The 14,789-nt window shown below is 28.7% G+C and overlaps 2 protein-coding genes and 1 long non-coding RNA gene across 5 annotated transcripts; all 3 read right to left on the bottom strand.

The window, feature by feature from the left end:
* Positions 1-1,667: 1,667 nt before the first annotated feature.
* LOC149894438 (uncharacterized) lies at positions 1,668-6,108 on the bottom strand. The gene is made up of 6 exons (XM_090089529.1): positions 5,893-6,108; positions 5,379-5,648; positions 5,132-5,160; positions 5,005-5,050; positions 4,715-4,907; positions 1,668-2,329 (listed from the first exon to the last, which is right to left on the bottom strand). The coding sequence occupies exons 2-6, from the start codon at positions 5,620-5,622 to the stop codon at positions 2,125-2,127; spliced, it is 717 nt and encodes a 238-aa protein (XP_089945655.1). The 5' UTR covers positions 5,623-5,648; positions 5,893-6,108; the 3' UTR covers positions 1,668-2,124.
* Positions 6,109-9,084: 2,976 nt separating this feature from the next.
* LOC145192448 (uncharacterized) lies at positions 9,085-11,506 on the bottom strand. 3 transcript variants are annotated; one of them, XM_090099502.1, is made up of 5 exons: positions 11,341-11,506; positions 10,825-11,022; positions 10,664-10,698; positions 10,111-10,295; positions 9,085-9,412 (listed from the first exon to the last, which is right to left on the bottom strand). In XM_090099502.1, the coding sequence occupies exons 2-5, from the start codon at positions 11,000-11,002 to the stop codon at positions 9,214-9,216; spliced, it is 597 nt and encodes a 198-aa protein (XP_089955628.1). In that variant the 5' UTR covers positions 11,003-11,022; positions 11,341-11,506; the 3' UTR covers positions 9,085-9,213. The 3 variants fall into 3 exon arrangements, with proteins under 3 accessions (XP_089955628.1, XP_089955635.1, XP_089955621.1); XM_090099509.1 differs by having other exon boundaries at positions 11,351-11,506; XM_090099495.1 differs by lacking the exon at positions 11,341-11,506 and adding an exon at positions 11,105-11,290 and having other exon boundaries at positions 9,098-9,412.
* A 662-nt stretch (positions 11,507-12,168) lies between these two features.
* LOC149894437 (uncharacterized) lies at positions 12,169-13,928 on the bottom strand. Its single transcript, XR_016447435.1, has 3 exons — positions 13,769-13,928; positions 12,677-13,103; positions 12,169-12,452 (listed from the first exon to the last, which is right to left on the bottom strand). It is a non-coding gene; the product is annotated as an uncharacterized LOC149894437 (long non-coding RNA).
* Between the last annotated feature and the right edge of the window lie 861 nt (positions 13,929-14,789).

Raw genomic sequence — 14,789 nt, 5'->3', positions numbered from 1 at the left:
GGAAGGCTTAGGGTACGATTTCTTATTACTAAAAAAGTAATAATCATCTGAATGATATTTTTGGTTTAATCGTGGGTTCTTTTTTTAGCCATTTTCTGAGGTCTTTAACAAAAACGTATCTTCTGTGGATCCAAAACTTTTTCTTGATTGCCAAAATTTATTGCCAAATAAGCTAAGTACACAAAAAAACAAACCCTGTGATATTTTTTTGATGTTTTTTAGTTACAAACTCACCACGCGTATATAACAGCTGTAAGGAAAGTTTATAAAACCACAGTTCGCCATACTAAGAGCGCATGAGAAAAAAACCGAAAAGTGAAATTATGTCAACCATGAAATAATAAATTATGTTGACTTCAAAGCGGGAAAACAAAGAGCAATATTGAATGTGTTATTTACCACTGTTGCTAACCAAATTTTATGTAAATTTACTGTGTGTTTTAGTATATTAAAATACACAGATATTAGATTTTAAAAATTATTTTCTCATATTTCGTTATGGCTGATCAGTGTAATCTAGAGCTTGTATTTATTGATTATAACGCAAATATCTTTATGAATATCTTACAAATTTATTTTTGGGTGTTGTAATTGCGCTTTAGAACACAGTACGTTTTTTGAATGGTTACTTACTTCTCATGTCTAAATGATTATCAAACTGATTTTTTGTGAACACTGTGAAAAAAGTTTACAACCCAAAGAAACTCAGCAGACTTTAATCAGTGTATTAATTTTATTAAAGTTTATTATTCTTATAAAAGTTTCAAGTGAACGGCTCAGTAGAAAAAGGTAATATTCCTCGATTACCCAGTTTTCAGAATATTAAAAAAACTTTTTATTTCGCTAATTTTTATTTGAGTATTAATCTATCTATCAACACATACAAGTTAGTACCTTTAACTTCCTAAAATATGATATCATAAAATTTTTTTCTTTCTAATTTATAAAACTTATGTACTGGAGTTCTTTTTCCACTAAATGTAAAAAAATGAACTTAAAATAGTTTTGAAATTTACTTTTGTTAAAAATAAAAATTTTTTTACAAAAATTAATACAAAGCGCTGTCTTATTTTAGTTTAAGTATCGATAGGTGACTGGTAGATTTCACGTGATCTGTTCAAACGTTGAATTATTTGATATTGGTGACTTTTAATTGCTTTACGATAGACTTTAACGCGACTCGCACTTTTCATACCGTTGTATTTAAAAGAAGACGTGTTTTGCTTTGATTACGACAATAAAGTTCGATGTCTATGCTCATTCAAATATATTGATAAGGCCCAAAATATACGTATTACGTTCATTTTTTAAGATGACCACCAAAGCCGCGCGAATTTTAGAATTTTTTTCTTCTACAGTAAATAATTAATTTTTTGTGTAAATACTACGTTTTTTACGACAGTCGCAGATAGGACCTGTTACTTTAGCCTCTATAAGACAACCTTTATTTGTAACAAATCCTTTCCCTCTATGCTAAGCCGATTTTTCTATATCTTTATAAAACTTACCTCCGTTTTCTCCATTGTTTCTCCTTCTCCTTTGTACTTTCCTTCGAATCGAATTATGCAACTAGTTATAACATATTTTTAAATATTAATTACTTAGTTTACATCATAAAAATAAATGAACTAACACAAACAAAGTTGTTGGTGAAACCGCACCAATTATACTTTTTATCGAACAAAAATCGAACCAAAAATTTCATCAAAAAGTAAACTGTTTACTTGAGAAAAAAAAAAAAGCTGTCGAACGTCTGAAGACAGGAGCTTTTTTTCCGGTCATTTTATTATTTTCGAATGAAAATATAACTTAATAAAGTCCTATAGAGAAAAAAGAGAGGGGGAGAGAAAAGAGAGAGGGGAAAGAAAAGAGAAAAAGGAGAGAAAAGTTTTATCGACATTCTTTAGCAAGGTGAAGTTCAACTTAAAGAGTTAAATTCAGAGGGTGCAATTTGCGGATTTTTATACAACTTTTTCTTTGGTAAATAGATTATGGTTTAAGAGTCTAACAGAACAACTATGAATAATGTTACCGGACTTAAAGTGGGTGCTAAAAGATATTTACAAATTAAAATTCCATAATGTTTATAACAAAATAAGTTTCTTAAAATGATAATAAGAAAAACTATATATAGTCCGCAAAAATCGAATCCCTTCGAATCTCGCACGAACAAGATCTTCCAAGTAGTAACGTGGATTCTTGATTTGTATTGGTATTTGTCACTGTGACTGCAGCCATATTTGTTGTGCAGGAGCCTTCTCCTGAGAAGCAGGATTCATAAAAGTTATCATCTTGACAAGTGATGTAATAATGCTGTCGAGGCGTGAAACTAAATACAGAAGCTTAAAAATGAAATATTTAGGTACTTTTTTCAGAAATGTTTTAAAAAATTTGTTTTTGGAGCTCAAAAAGCAACGCGATTTCATTGCTAATAAAAATGAGTTCTACATCCTCAATACAAAACTCATTCATCATGTTAACGAATGATTTATGTTTGAAAATTACAAATATGAAAATACTGACGCTTTAACATTCTAAAAACCTTCAGCCAACGAAAAATGCCTGCAAATTCTATTTTTCTCTGCTGAATCTTTTTTTTAACCTTTGGAATAAATATTCTTTGCTTGTTTAATTCTAATCACTGATCCGATCAAAGAATAATATTTCGCTTATGTATTACTTAGATTTTTCTAACATTTTTTCTTATTTATTTTGTTGGTATTATCGAAGAGGTTTTCGAAGAGATTTTTTTTTATAATAAAAGACCTAAACACTAAGTCTAAAATATTTAACTTTTAAATTTGAGATGACAGTCTTGATATTGGTCATATAAATTCCTTTGTACCAACTTCAACTTTTACGATTCGAACATGTCTTTCGTTACCTTCATACATTTCTGTTATTCTTACTAATGACCAATTTCTTTCGGACATATCTGGAGAAATTTCTGAAAAAGCGTGGGAAGCAACTCTTGCATCCATCCTTTCCAAAAATAATTTTTTGAAAAAAAAACATTCTCTTCCATTTATTCAACAAGCATCATGAGGACTTGAACTATTTATTTCGGCCAAATTTGTAAGTTAAATTTTTTTAAGTTTAGCAAATTCACACTTTGGAGTGATGTGAACTTGCTAAACTTAAAAAACTGTTAGATTTTCTAAATTAGATGGATTTCAATAATGTTAATAAGGAATCCAACACACCAAATGTGCTTTAAGCATGAATAATTTAGAACTTTTGGAACACTTGGCTCAAAGATAGAGCTTCAACTGAGCAAGTCTTAATTGATCGCATCAAATCAACACTAAAAGAAATTGATTTGAGCTTTTTAAAAGGTGTTAATTGAGATCAACTGAAAATGATAGAGCTTTATTCAATATGATCAATATTTTTTTCTGTATTTATAGGGAGATGTTGAAGTTTTTACTTTTTCCGATAACTTATGCATTATAAAAAATCCTTTAATCCGTAAATCCTTTAACCGTGGCCCGTAGACTTCATTGGCTGTTTATATCATTACTCATCCAGCAAAACTCTCTATCATCTTCTTTCTTTGTATTCTCTTCTGAATGAGTTTTACTTTTTTTGTTCTAACCATTGCCATTCCAACTCAAATTTTCCAGCCATATAGCTATCTTCTAATTGCTGTTAAGCTTTTCTGAGCCTTTCTTTTTTAATGTTAAAAAAAAAAGACATTAAGTCTAAATTAAAATTACTTATAGTGTATGACGACATTATTTAATGGCTGTTGCTATGGAAACGTTTACAAGTTTGATGGCTGTTGCTGTGGTAATATTAGTAAACTGGGAATGCTGTTTTTATGAAAGCAAGCATTCACATCAAGAAAAACGCAAGTTTATTATTGAAATCTTTTCTCATCTATCACTCTTTGTTGTATCTAAGTTAAATTACGTTAATGTAAAACGTATAACTTCTGCTTTAAGTTAATGGATTTTAATCTTCAAAAACCCAGGGTACATCAACATGCTATTGTTAACAGCTTTTCTTCGAGCTGAATACAATAACTATATGCGTAATAATATATTTGTATAGTTATGTAATGGCATTTATTCAATTTATACATTTCCATAGTTCCTTTATCCATAATCTATCTTCCCCCCTGCTACTACTCAGTATGCTGTCATTTAAATTTTGTTGTAATAAAGGAGATTATGGATTTTATTGCTCCTTTTTATGTTGTTGAGGAGAGTTAATAACATTTTTTAAAAAAAAATTCTTTGGATAATTTAGATTAAAAGATTTCAGATTACATTTTAGATATATTTTAAGTATCAATTTAAAAAGTCACTAATTATCATTTTAAACAAACAATGGACCAACTTTTTGTTTCTTTAATGTATTCTTAGAAAGTAAAATTTCAAAATTTCAAAAACTGTAAACCAGGAGAAAGCTTTCACAAGTTACAACACACCGAAAATCTTAGTGCTAAAGTTTTTGAGTAAAAAAAACATGTTTATGATGCTGCACATGAAAATTATAACTTATCACTTTTTCTTGTTAAAAAAAGATGCAAAAAAAAAACCCCTCCAAAAATGGTTTTTTTTTACACTTGCTTAGTTTTTTTTTTTTAGATTATTGAAATGATAACATTTTATAAAAGGGATGAGTACAAGCGCATTACAAATCTTAAATTAGAATATTGACAACTCATGATTTGTACTGTGCTTGTTTTATAAGCACACTATTTATTTACCTCGACGGAAGTGTAATTTGGTGGACACATTCCTTGCAGAGGTTGTAGTAGGTTCCGTCCGCGTTTAACGTTTTTTTAGGAGTACAACATGAACTGTAGCTGCAAAAAGCAATATAAGTGCCTGTAGGTAACCCATCAGGTACTCTCCACGTAAGTGTACTTCTCTTTTTTCGATACAGTTTCATATTCCCAACTTTTTATAAGAAACAAAAAACAAAAACGAGTGGTATAAAAACCGCTCCCAATTATTTTAACCAAATTTTTTATATTTAACAATAATCATGACTCACGCATTATGGTTTGTGTTGCTCCTTCAATCTCCTGCAGTTCCTTAAGCTATGAAAATATAAGAGTTTTTATAAGTAGTAAAAAAAAAACAGTAATATTTTAAAAACTGTCCAACGTGCATAGGTTTACCTGAATATCTCTCTTTTTTCTTAAAGACGCTAAAATCAAATAATACAGTTAAATTAAGTTTTTTACAGTTAAAAAAAAGTTCAATAACTTAAAAAAACTTTAGGATTCAAAGAAATTTCTTTGAATCCTATGCATCAAATTTAAACTTATTTTTCTGCCAAAAGATAAATGGTACAAACAACACAGGAGAAGTATCAACACAGGAAAAGTATTAAAGATAAGTGCAATAAACACTTAGTTAGCTTACTTGGACAATAAAGCAAGTTCTGTAGCATCGCACTTTTAAGCGATGACGACATGGAAAGGACCGTTGTCAAGGAGGTGTAGGCTCGAATGCAACTATATTCAGCATAGTCTTTGTTTATCTTTTCGACGCCATTATCATATTTAGTGGAATTCCAAGAATCTTCTGCATTTGATGTTTCCAGTAAAACTAATAAACTGAAAAAGCAGCCGAGCAATCCAAACCAAAAACCAGTTGATCTTGACATTCCCTCACTTTTCTTTAACCTTAAAACTTAATAAACAGAAATTTGAATGAGATTTGAAAATTATGGTGTACCATTTATAGCTCTCACTGCAGAACACTAATTTAAAAAGTTAAGAGAAAATATTTTTTGTTTCAAAAAACACCACAATACAACGAATGCAACTTTAATTTCCTGTATTACATACCAACAAATTTTATTCCATAATGACTTTATAAAAATAAGATCTATTTTCTCACGTAAGGAAGCCTTTATTAAACTAAAAATTGGTACCTAAGCAAAATCTTGCACGGATGTTCTTTTTAAAATGCGGCTTTATATCTTTTAAGAAAGATATTTTCCGCTAACAAACATCATTAATGAAATAGAACGAGAGGTTTTTAAAACAGACTTTTTCAGACAATATCCGTAAATTAAAGTATAAAAAAACGTTCGCTCTTTGAATATGATGTTCGACCTGTTTAACAAATAAATTTATTATATCAAAAAGAAGTAAAGTACTGCGCTTTTCTGAAAGATTAGTGTAGCATTAGACAATAATAGATCATTCCATTATCTATTGTCAAATTTACGATATCTGTAAGTAAGAGTTTGAGTTTTGCTCAATTCATAAATTGGACCTAAAGTTTTGTGGGTTTTGTTTCCTTTTTCTAATATCTATTTACAAGAAAAATTCTACGAGAAAAAATTTCTCAAAATTACAAAAAAAAAAAATGCATCAAATTTTGATTTGTCTATGAAATGCTTAAAATACTTTTAAAAAATTATAATTAAATTACTATTTGAAGTGTTCAGCATTTTTAGTATAAAATCTTTACATTAATATTTTAGATATCTCGAAAAACTGATTGGTTAGAAAAAAAAAACAGAAATAAAGTTGAACTTGGCAAGCAATAAGTTTTCCAAAAACTCTCTTTAAAAAATGTGTCAAATATTGTTTTTGAAAAATATTTTATTGAGTTAAATTAATGAAAAACCTTTTTGAAACTCTTTCACAAGGATAGGAAAAGAAAATTGGTATAAAAAAAATGCTTAAGTGTAAATTTTTAAGAATTGAAAGCCAAGACAAATAAAGAAATTATTTTAAAGCGAAGTCTTAAACAAGACTTTTTGAGATTTCTTAATTTCTTTCGGCAAATTTTTTCTTACATCTCTATTTCATTAGCTATCTTCATCTTTAATTAAATCTAAATTAATTCTGAGATTTCTAAGAAGTTAATTGCTTTGAAAAGAGACAAAAATCCCAACAAATGTTAACTCTTTTTGTCTCAGTTGTCCACGAGCTGTTGTTATTAATATTTAAATCAAAGTAATGGAAATTTTGATATAAATATTAATAAAATGAATGCCTATATGGAGTGTCATTATCTTTTACCTCCTTTTACATCATTGTTATTTTAACATACATTAGTTTGTTCATGATTTCTTCGCACACAAGTTCTTTTAGAAGATTGAGCAGTTGTGACAGGAAGAGCTTATCAATGAACTTTTTGAAAGTATGTCATAAAACACGTTGGTAGCTTTGAAAATATGCAACTTTTTAAAAGGCTTGCTATTTAAAAATTCAATTCTGAAAACTATTTTCTCATTTTGCGACAGGATGAGCTTATCAATAAATTTTTTTAAAGTATATCATAAAGCTCATTAGTAGCTTTGAAAATATGTAACTCTTCAAAAGGCTTACTGCTTATTATCTTATTGATCTTGCCTACAAATAACAAATCCTATTTCCCGAACATGCATTTAAAAATTCAATTCTGAAAACTATTTCTGATATTTTCTTTCCAAATAATTACACTGTGTAACAAAGGTTTTGTCCATGACTTGAAAGTGTTATTTTCTATTTCCTTATGTCTAGAAATTATGAAAAAAATACTTATATTCATTTCTAATTTCGCTTTTGTGTCCAGGATGATGATATTTATGAAATTTAACTATTATTGTAGGAAAAAGTGGCTTTAGTTTAATATGCACAATGTTTAATATACACAAAACGACATATCATGCAATAGTAGCATTATTTGTTCTAGAATTGCACAAGCGATACAATAAAAACATAAGAAATGAGCTGTTTTTCTCGATTTACACTTACATTGTAGAATACTTTTACAAACCAGCCCCAAATATAGTCCCTCATCATGTTTTCAGTATAAGACCCTTGGTAGCGAAGTTAAAAGTTTAGTATATCCTAGTAGAAGCGCTCGATCATAACACTCTTTTATTCCTCTTTTAGCTACACATAGTGAGCGAGGGGTTGAGATCGATACTTATTCCCGTTTTGAAGCAGCACTAATTTGAGGCTTCTGCATGAGTTGTCGGTAAAGAGCCGACACTCATTGGGGTTAAGAGTAATTACAATTGCATCCAACAGACCGGTGGATAAAAGCAAAGCTCATCTTGACGAATGAAAAAGTTTGAAAAATGGTAGTTACGCCTTCTTTGACCTGATATGTATACACATTTATCTAGCAAATTCCAATACTTTAGTTTCGACGTTAAAAGCTCGCCATTTGACTTCTTGAGACCAAGATCTCTGATCAAGTTGTTGATGTCTTCTTGGTTGAGGTAGGTATGGATTTCTCTGTTCAGCTACGTCTCTGAAGTCTGAGTCAGTGTCTTCATCTTCTTCTGAACTTCTTTTCCATTGAAAATACAGATGCTCTCTCTTAGGAGAAATTCGTTCGGGGAGCTCAAAGCAGTGTGGCACTGGCTCTGTGGTTGATTGAGCCAGTGGTCAGGATATATATATTAGGTGTTTTATATGTGTTTTACCTTCCAGAGTTCTTCTGCAGAGTTCGCAGGCGAAACGAGGTGCTAATGGTTTGCCCTGATCCCCGACGAATTTGCCGAAATATGCTTTGTAGGCCTCACGCATTTTTGGATATCTTTCCACAGAGTACTTTTTAGCTCTGTGGAAAGATATCCAAAAATGCGTGAGGCCTACAAAGTTCAAAATGCGTCCGCCGGATGTAAAGAACCTCTTGATGCCATTCAAATTAAATAATTAATCTTGAAATACAATTCTTTGTTCTTTAATTTCAAGAATATTCTGGTAAATTCTTGGATCACCTGGAAAATTCACGCAGTTCAGGAATATTCTAGAAGAATAGTGATTGTTTAATTCGAATAGAGAACTTTCTCAAAAACATACAAACTTCAGAATATCGCAGTCTCGAAACAACTATGTTTTTGTAGAACAATAGCTATTGTCTATTTGTTTTTGGCAAAAAGAAGTAAAAAAAGGCACTTTCAACCCAAGGACAAAACAAACATAAAAGTTTTTTCATAGTATTACATAGAATTAATAACGAAGAAGAAAAAAAAGTTGAAATACGAACTAAAAAAAAAGAAGTTTTGAAAAATAACTACAATCGATCGCACTTTATTCAAAAAAGGTTATGAAAACTCTCTTGATTTGGTAAAATGACGAAATGAAAAAAATGTTTTCAAAGAAAATTATTTTCATAACAAATAACTTTATGAAGAAAAAATTCTTATGAAAAAGAAGTTTTAAATTTAAATTATTATTGTTTTTTAATCAATTAAATCAATTAAGCCAATTTATACTGTTGTTAAAAAAAAGAAATATATATATTAGATATAGTCAACAAATATCGAGTCTTTAAGTATTTCGCACGAGCACGATTGACCAAGCGTTAATGTGATAGCTTGCTTGTTGCTCACTACTGTTTTCCTTATCAAGTTTGTAGTACACGTCCCTTCACCTGATAAACAGGTTTCGTAAAAGTCCGTGTCTTGACAGGTGATATGAATGTGTTCACGTGGTAAATAGCTAAAAAAATATTTAACAATTTTTTTAAAAATGTAAATGCAAGACTAAAAAGTATTTTGATTTTTTAAAAATTTACTAAGAACTTTTTGAAGGTTTTTGTTGACCTTCTTAAAGTTCATGGAAGACTTTTTTAAAAAATTTATGTAAGTAGCTTGAAGGAACGAGGGGGTGAGAGATTCAATTATTCACTGTCACAGTCTTCAATTTTAATCATGATTTAACTTTTAATAACAGAAAACGACCTAAGCCTCGTTAAATTACGTATTAACTGTATTATATTTTGCAGATGAATAAAAGTGCGCTTAACAACGGTGACAATTAATCGTCTTTGAATTTTAGCTTTTCCTTTTTTAGAACTCACTACCAAATTCCACATTTGAAGGTGTGGAAATTTCATTCTGTGAAGATATTTGTTTACTATTCGTATGTAAAACTTTTTTTTTTTTATTTAATCTAAATTCTTTTAACTATTCGGTAAAAAAAATTTTAATTATTCGGTATAAAATTGATGGTGATTGTTGTGGATGTTTTAATCTTTCTCAGCCTAACACTAGCAAGAAGTAATTATATTTTTAATTATATTATGATAAGTATTATCAATTAAACATTGTATCGAAATTTCTTTAAAAAAAACGGATTTCTCATTAGATGAATTTACTTCCATGCTCATTATTGTAATAAGTATTTGAAATGAATACCTTGCTGGTAATGTTATGGTATGTATACACTCTCTGCACAGGTTGTAAGTTGATCCTGCGGAATTTAACGTTTTTTTTGGAATGCAGCAGGCATCAGAGTTACAAAAGGTAATCCTTGCTCCTTGAGGAAGTCCTGTCGGTTGATTCCAGGATGTCGTTTGTCTCCTTTTGCGCCTTTTTTGAAACTAAAATAGATTTTTTAGAAAAATGTCAAAAAAAATTGTCAAAATGATTTAAATAGCGAAGGATATAATAAGTCTGAATAAAAATTAGACTTTTAAGGAACTTTAAAAATATGATAAAAGTGGTGGCGTCACTTAATACTATTTAAATTAGTACATGTATTTATAGCATTTTCATATTTATAGCATTTCATATTTCACGCGTATTTATAGTATTTCAAGTTAATAATAATCCATTAATTGACCCAAACTTTAACAGTAATATCACGTTGCAAAATGTGAAAGATTTACTCTGTAAATCTCACAGAAGATTATTTGATGATAATAATATTATGAAATATATAGTAATATGAAATATGTAATAATAATACCTCGTACTCGTTTCGATGAAACACTGAGTTTTGTCCTAAAAGTTCAAAGGTAAAATAAAAAAGCATAAAAAAAGAATTTTTTTTTTAATAATTATAGCTGCAAATAAAAACTATCATATATCTTTTGGATAAAACTCATATTATAAAACTTATAAACTTGCCTATACATATTGGGGAATTTTTCAGCAACGCATATTTTAGGCTTGATGCAAGCAACTGCTCCAGAAATGTGCTTTTACGGACACAAACTTTCGTCGCGTACTTTTTATTTATGAAAGTTACGGCGACATTTGAAGCCAATAGCGAGAAAGTGAACCAAGTATAAGGGCAAAGTAACATCTATGAAAATTTCTCAATGTCTGAAAAAGCAATTCAGATAAGTTTAAAAATTAAACTACCTTATAACAATTATTTGCCAATTAAAATCTAAATTGTAGTTACCGATGCGAAAAAATGGCTTCTGAAGTTGTGTTTATGCTATTTAGCAGATGTTGAAGCAGTCATATTTAACACTCATATTTATCAGTCCTTTTTTAACATTATTTAATAGCCAGAACTAAACAGTATTTCTCAAGAAACAGGATGAAAATCATCAAAGAACTATCATCATTTGAATTAAAAAAATGAAAGAAAAAAAATAAATAAATAAAGTTATTTACAAAATATAAAAAGAATACAATAATCTACTTAAAAAGTTATTATTCCAAGTAGGCAAAATACGTCTTTGAGACTTTGTTTAGACGTCGCACCGATGTCTGTCCGTCTAAACGACAACTAAGTGTCATTTCAAAGACGTTTTGTTTCTACTGGGTCGGAATAATTAATAAATTTTTCAATTAAGAAAATTTATAAAATGCTGCAGAAAGTTTGGATGGCACGTAACGTCCGTCAAATAGATTGTTTAAAAGAATTTGACCAAAACATTGTTCTAGAAATGCGCTAATTAACCAAGCATTCATGCATGTCCAAATTACAAAATACCTTTCTTATTAACGTCTTTGAGTTTGATTGTTTATTTCAACAATATATATATATATATATATATATATATATATATATATATATATATATATATATATATATATATATAAAGCAAATCAAAAAGTATATATATATATATATATACTTTTTGATTTGCTTTTAAATTTTTTTATTTAATATTATAAAAGTAGGTGGCCGATACATAAAAAGATTAAAAATTGAAATATTATTAATTAAAGTTAAAATAAATTTACTTGAATTAAATTTGTAATTGGTTTTAGTTAAATAACATTGCTTAACTTCAAGCACTGAAATTGCTTACTTCAATTTTCTAAAAGTTCATAAGCATTAAAACTAACAATTTAACTTTAAGATTAACAAATTATTAATCTTAAGGTTAAATTATTAACTTTAATGGTAAATTTTTAATTGCAGATATATACTTTAATTCTGAAGGGATGGAGATTCTTAAGATAAAATCACATCTGTATACTTACCGCCAGACCTTGTCGATCCAGTATAATTATCTTGCAACATAATTTTGATATAATGTGAGGCGAATCCACATCCCCACCACCAACCTATAGTGGGATCTCTGACTATTGCCTTTTTTTTCACAAGAACATTATACTGGTCAGCTGGAAAGTTGATTTAGGCAATTAAAAAAAAACCACTTTAAAAGTACCAGCAGTAGTCACACGATATTCGAGAGGTACGGAAGATATTCGATAGGTATAGAAGAGAAGAGTCTCAGACAGAAGTTTCGCCTGCTATTGGGATCACAAAGTTCTTTCTTTGAGAGAGTTTACTAAACAGAAAAAGTTCACTCTGAGATTTTATAAAACCTTAAACCTCAAATCTAAATTTTTTTTAACGGAGATTTACGAGTATAATGAAAATGCACTTAAAATCTATCAAGCATATGCGGGGAAATTATTGTACGGGCAATGGCCGTAAGTACTGGTGCACGAGTTGGTACGGACAATCCCATTACGATAATGCTTGTTATATGGGCATTAATACTTGACGTACCTGTAAACATCGAGTATCCAATGATTGACTAGCAGTACGGTCGGAGTTTTTTTTTAATACATCAAACAGAAAGAAATTTAGTTTTTTTTTTTAATGTTGAAGAGTTTTTTCAACTTTATAAGATAGATTTTTTGTTTATTTCAAAAAAGTGCTCTGATATTTCAAACTCCGTCTGATAAATTCTACTTCTTCGACATTGTTTAAGTTTAGTTGCTTATTTTTTTGTTTCTCTTTGCATCTTCTTAGTTTTAACTTGCCTTCTGTTTTCTACGTTGTCTCTTTCTATGTTGTCTCGTTCTACGTTGTCTCTTTCTATGTTGTCTCGTTCTACGTTGTCTCTTTCTATGTTGTCTCGTTCTACGTTGTCTCTTTCTATGTTGTATCTTAAACCCATTTGGTCAGGTCCAACTTTTTCAATCCTCATCGGCTTCAAAAATTAAAGATTAAAAATAAACTTTGAAACTAAAATATTTGTTTTTCATAGAAAACAATATTTTACTAATAATATAATTATGTAAAATATTTTACTAATAATATAATTATGTAAAATATTTTACTATTAATATAATTATGTAAAATATTTTACTAATAATATAATTATGTAAAATATTCTACTATTAATATAATTATGTAAAATATTTTACTAATAATATAATTATGTAAAATATTTAATAATTGTGAATTGATGTAAATATTTAACAAGAATGTTATTATATAAAATATTTAACAATAATTTATTTACATAATTTATGTAATCATATGTAAATACTTAATAATAAATAAATAAACTTTGCAGCAGCAGATTTTTGTCAGATTAATAAATAAAACGCCTCCTTTTTCAAAAGTGTTCAGAAAAATTGAGTTTTTTTAACTTTAGTTTTTAAAGTTATTAAAAAAAAAAACTCAATTTTTTAGATTTTGCATTTTATTTAGGAAATTTTAAACGTTGACGAAAAAAATGACAGTTTTCAATTTTTTCAATCATCCCAAGCAAATTTTCAAATGAAATTTTTGTGATAAAACTGCTACAAAAAAAAGCGACATTTATTATTATTTATAAATATCTTAATCTATATATAATATATTATTTACCTTTATTATTATACAATAGTTATACAATATGTCCAGAGAGTTTCCAAATAATGTTTTTATGATATTAGTTTAGTTTTTTGATGACAAAATTGTTAAAACAAAAAGTTTTTTTGAAAATCTTTTCTTTTACTGTTCAGAGTAAAAATGTGAAAGTTCCTCTATTTGCTACCTTTTTTATGAATGTGCAACACCCTCCCCCCTCTCTCTCTCCTCTATTGATATTCAATTAATTATCCATTTTTCACCTGAGAATAAGTTTTTGATTCATCTAATCTACCTGACTTTCGTTTCCTCTGAAATTAATATTTGTTATTTATTAATTATATAATACCCAACCAAAAAAAAGTCTTCATGAAATATAATGTAACTTTTGAAATAATTGCCAAATCTGATCTGGTAAAATTTTAACCAAATAAGCAAGTAAAGTATCCCCGAGAGCGAATTAAATGACAAATTGTTGGTTTAAATAAATAAAGAAGCCAATATAAAGCTGCTGTAGCAAAAAATTAGCTCGGTGTAGAATCGGTGTTTCAAAGGGCTGCGTTCGAATTACATTAAAAAAGTTTAAAGAAACTGAAAGTGTCAAAGGTTCTCCAAGGTCTGATAGCCCTTCAAAATTAAATGAAAGAAACAAAAAAGTCAATTTTCGCCCTGTCCAATTAAATCCTAGTTTAAGCATTTGTAATTTAATCAGAGAGTTCAATAATTCCTTAAAGAATGCTACAATTAGCAAACGAATAGCGAGATGGGTATTTATCAATAAAGGCATAGGATCAAATATAAGTATTTAAAAACCACTTTTGACCGTAAAAGACCGATTAAAGCAATGAAAAATGGTACCGAGAAATAACCAACTGGACTGTTGAAGAATGGTCTTGTTTAATTTTTAGTGATGAAGCTAATTTTTAGGTACTAAATTGCAAAGAAAAGGCGTATGTTAAAAGACACAAACATGAGAAGTATTCATCTTGCTATCTTATACCAAGATTACAAGATGGAGACTTGGCTGTAATATGAGGAT

This window comes from Hydra viridissima, unplaced genomic scaffold (genome assembly GCF_058129835.1).
Source record: "Hydra viridissima isolate aposymbiotic clone 2 unplaced genomic scaffold, HvirCarnegie_v1 scaffold_1, whole genome shotgun sequence".
NCBI classification, from domain to species: Eukaryota; Metazoa; Cnidaria; class Hydrozoa; order Anthoathecata; family Hydridae; genus Hydra; species Hydra viridissima.
The sequence above is the reverse complement of the archived record's forward strand: the minus strand, read 5'-3'. Positions and strand labels throughout refer to the sequence as shown.

What these genes read in the sequence shown, in the direction of transcription:
- LOC149894438 (XM_090089529.1), bottom strand. Translation starts at nt 5,622, where the DNA reads ATGTCAAGATCAACTGGTTTTTGGTTTGGATTGCTCGGCTGCTTTTTC. An exon ending in GAAAAAAGAGAGATATTCAG is followed by an intron (nt 5,051 to 5,131) that starts GTAAACCTATGC and finishes ATATTTTCATAG; the next exon opens with CTTAAGGAACTGCAGGAGAT. An exon ending in CAAATTACACTTCCGTCGAG is followed by an intron (nt 2,330 to 4,714) that starts GTAAATAAATAG and finishes TTCTGTATTTAG; the next exon opens with TTTCACGCCTCGACAGCATT.
- LOC145192448 (XM_090099502.1), bottom strand. Translation starts at nt 11,002, where the DNA reads ATGTTACTTTGCCCTTATACTTGGTTCACTTTCTCGCTATTGGCTTCA. An exon ending in TTCATCGAAACGAGTACGAG is followed by an intron (nt 10,296 to 10,663) that starts GTATTATTATTA and finishes AATCTATTTTAG; the next exon opens with TTTCAAAAAAGGCGCAAAAG. An exon ending in ACCATAACATTACCAGCAAG is followed by an intron (nt 9,413 to 10,110) that starts GTATTCATTTCA and finishes ATATTTTTTTAG; the next exon opens with CTATTTACCACGTGAACACA.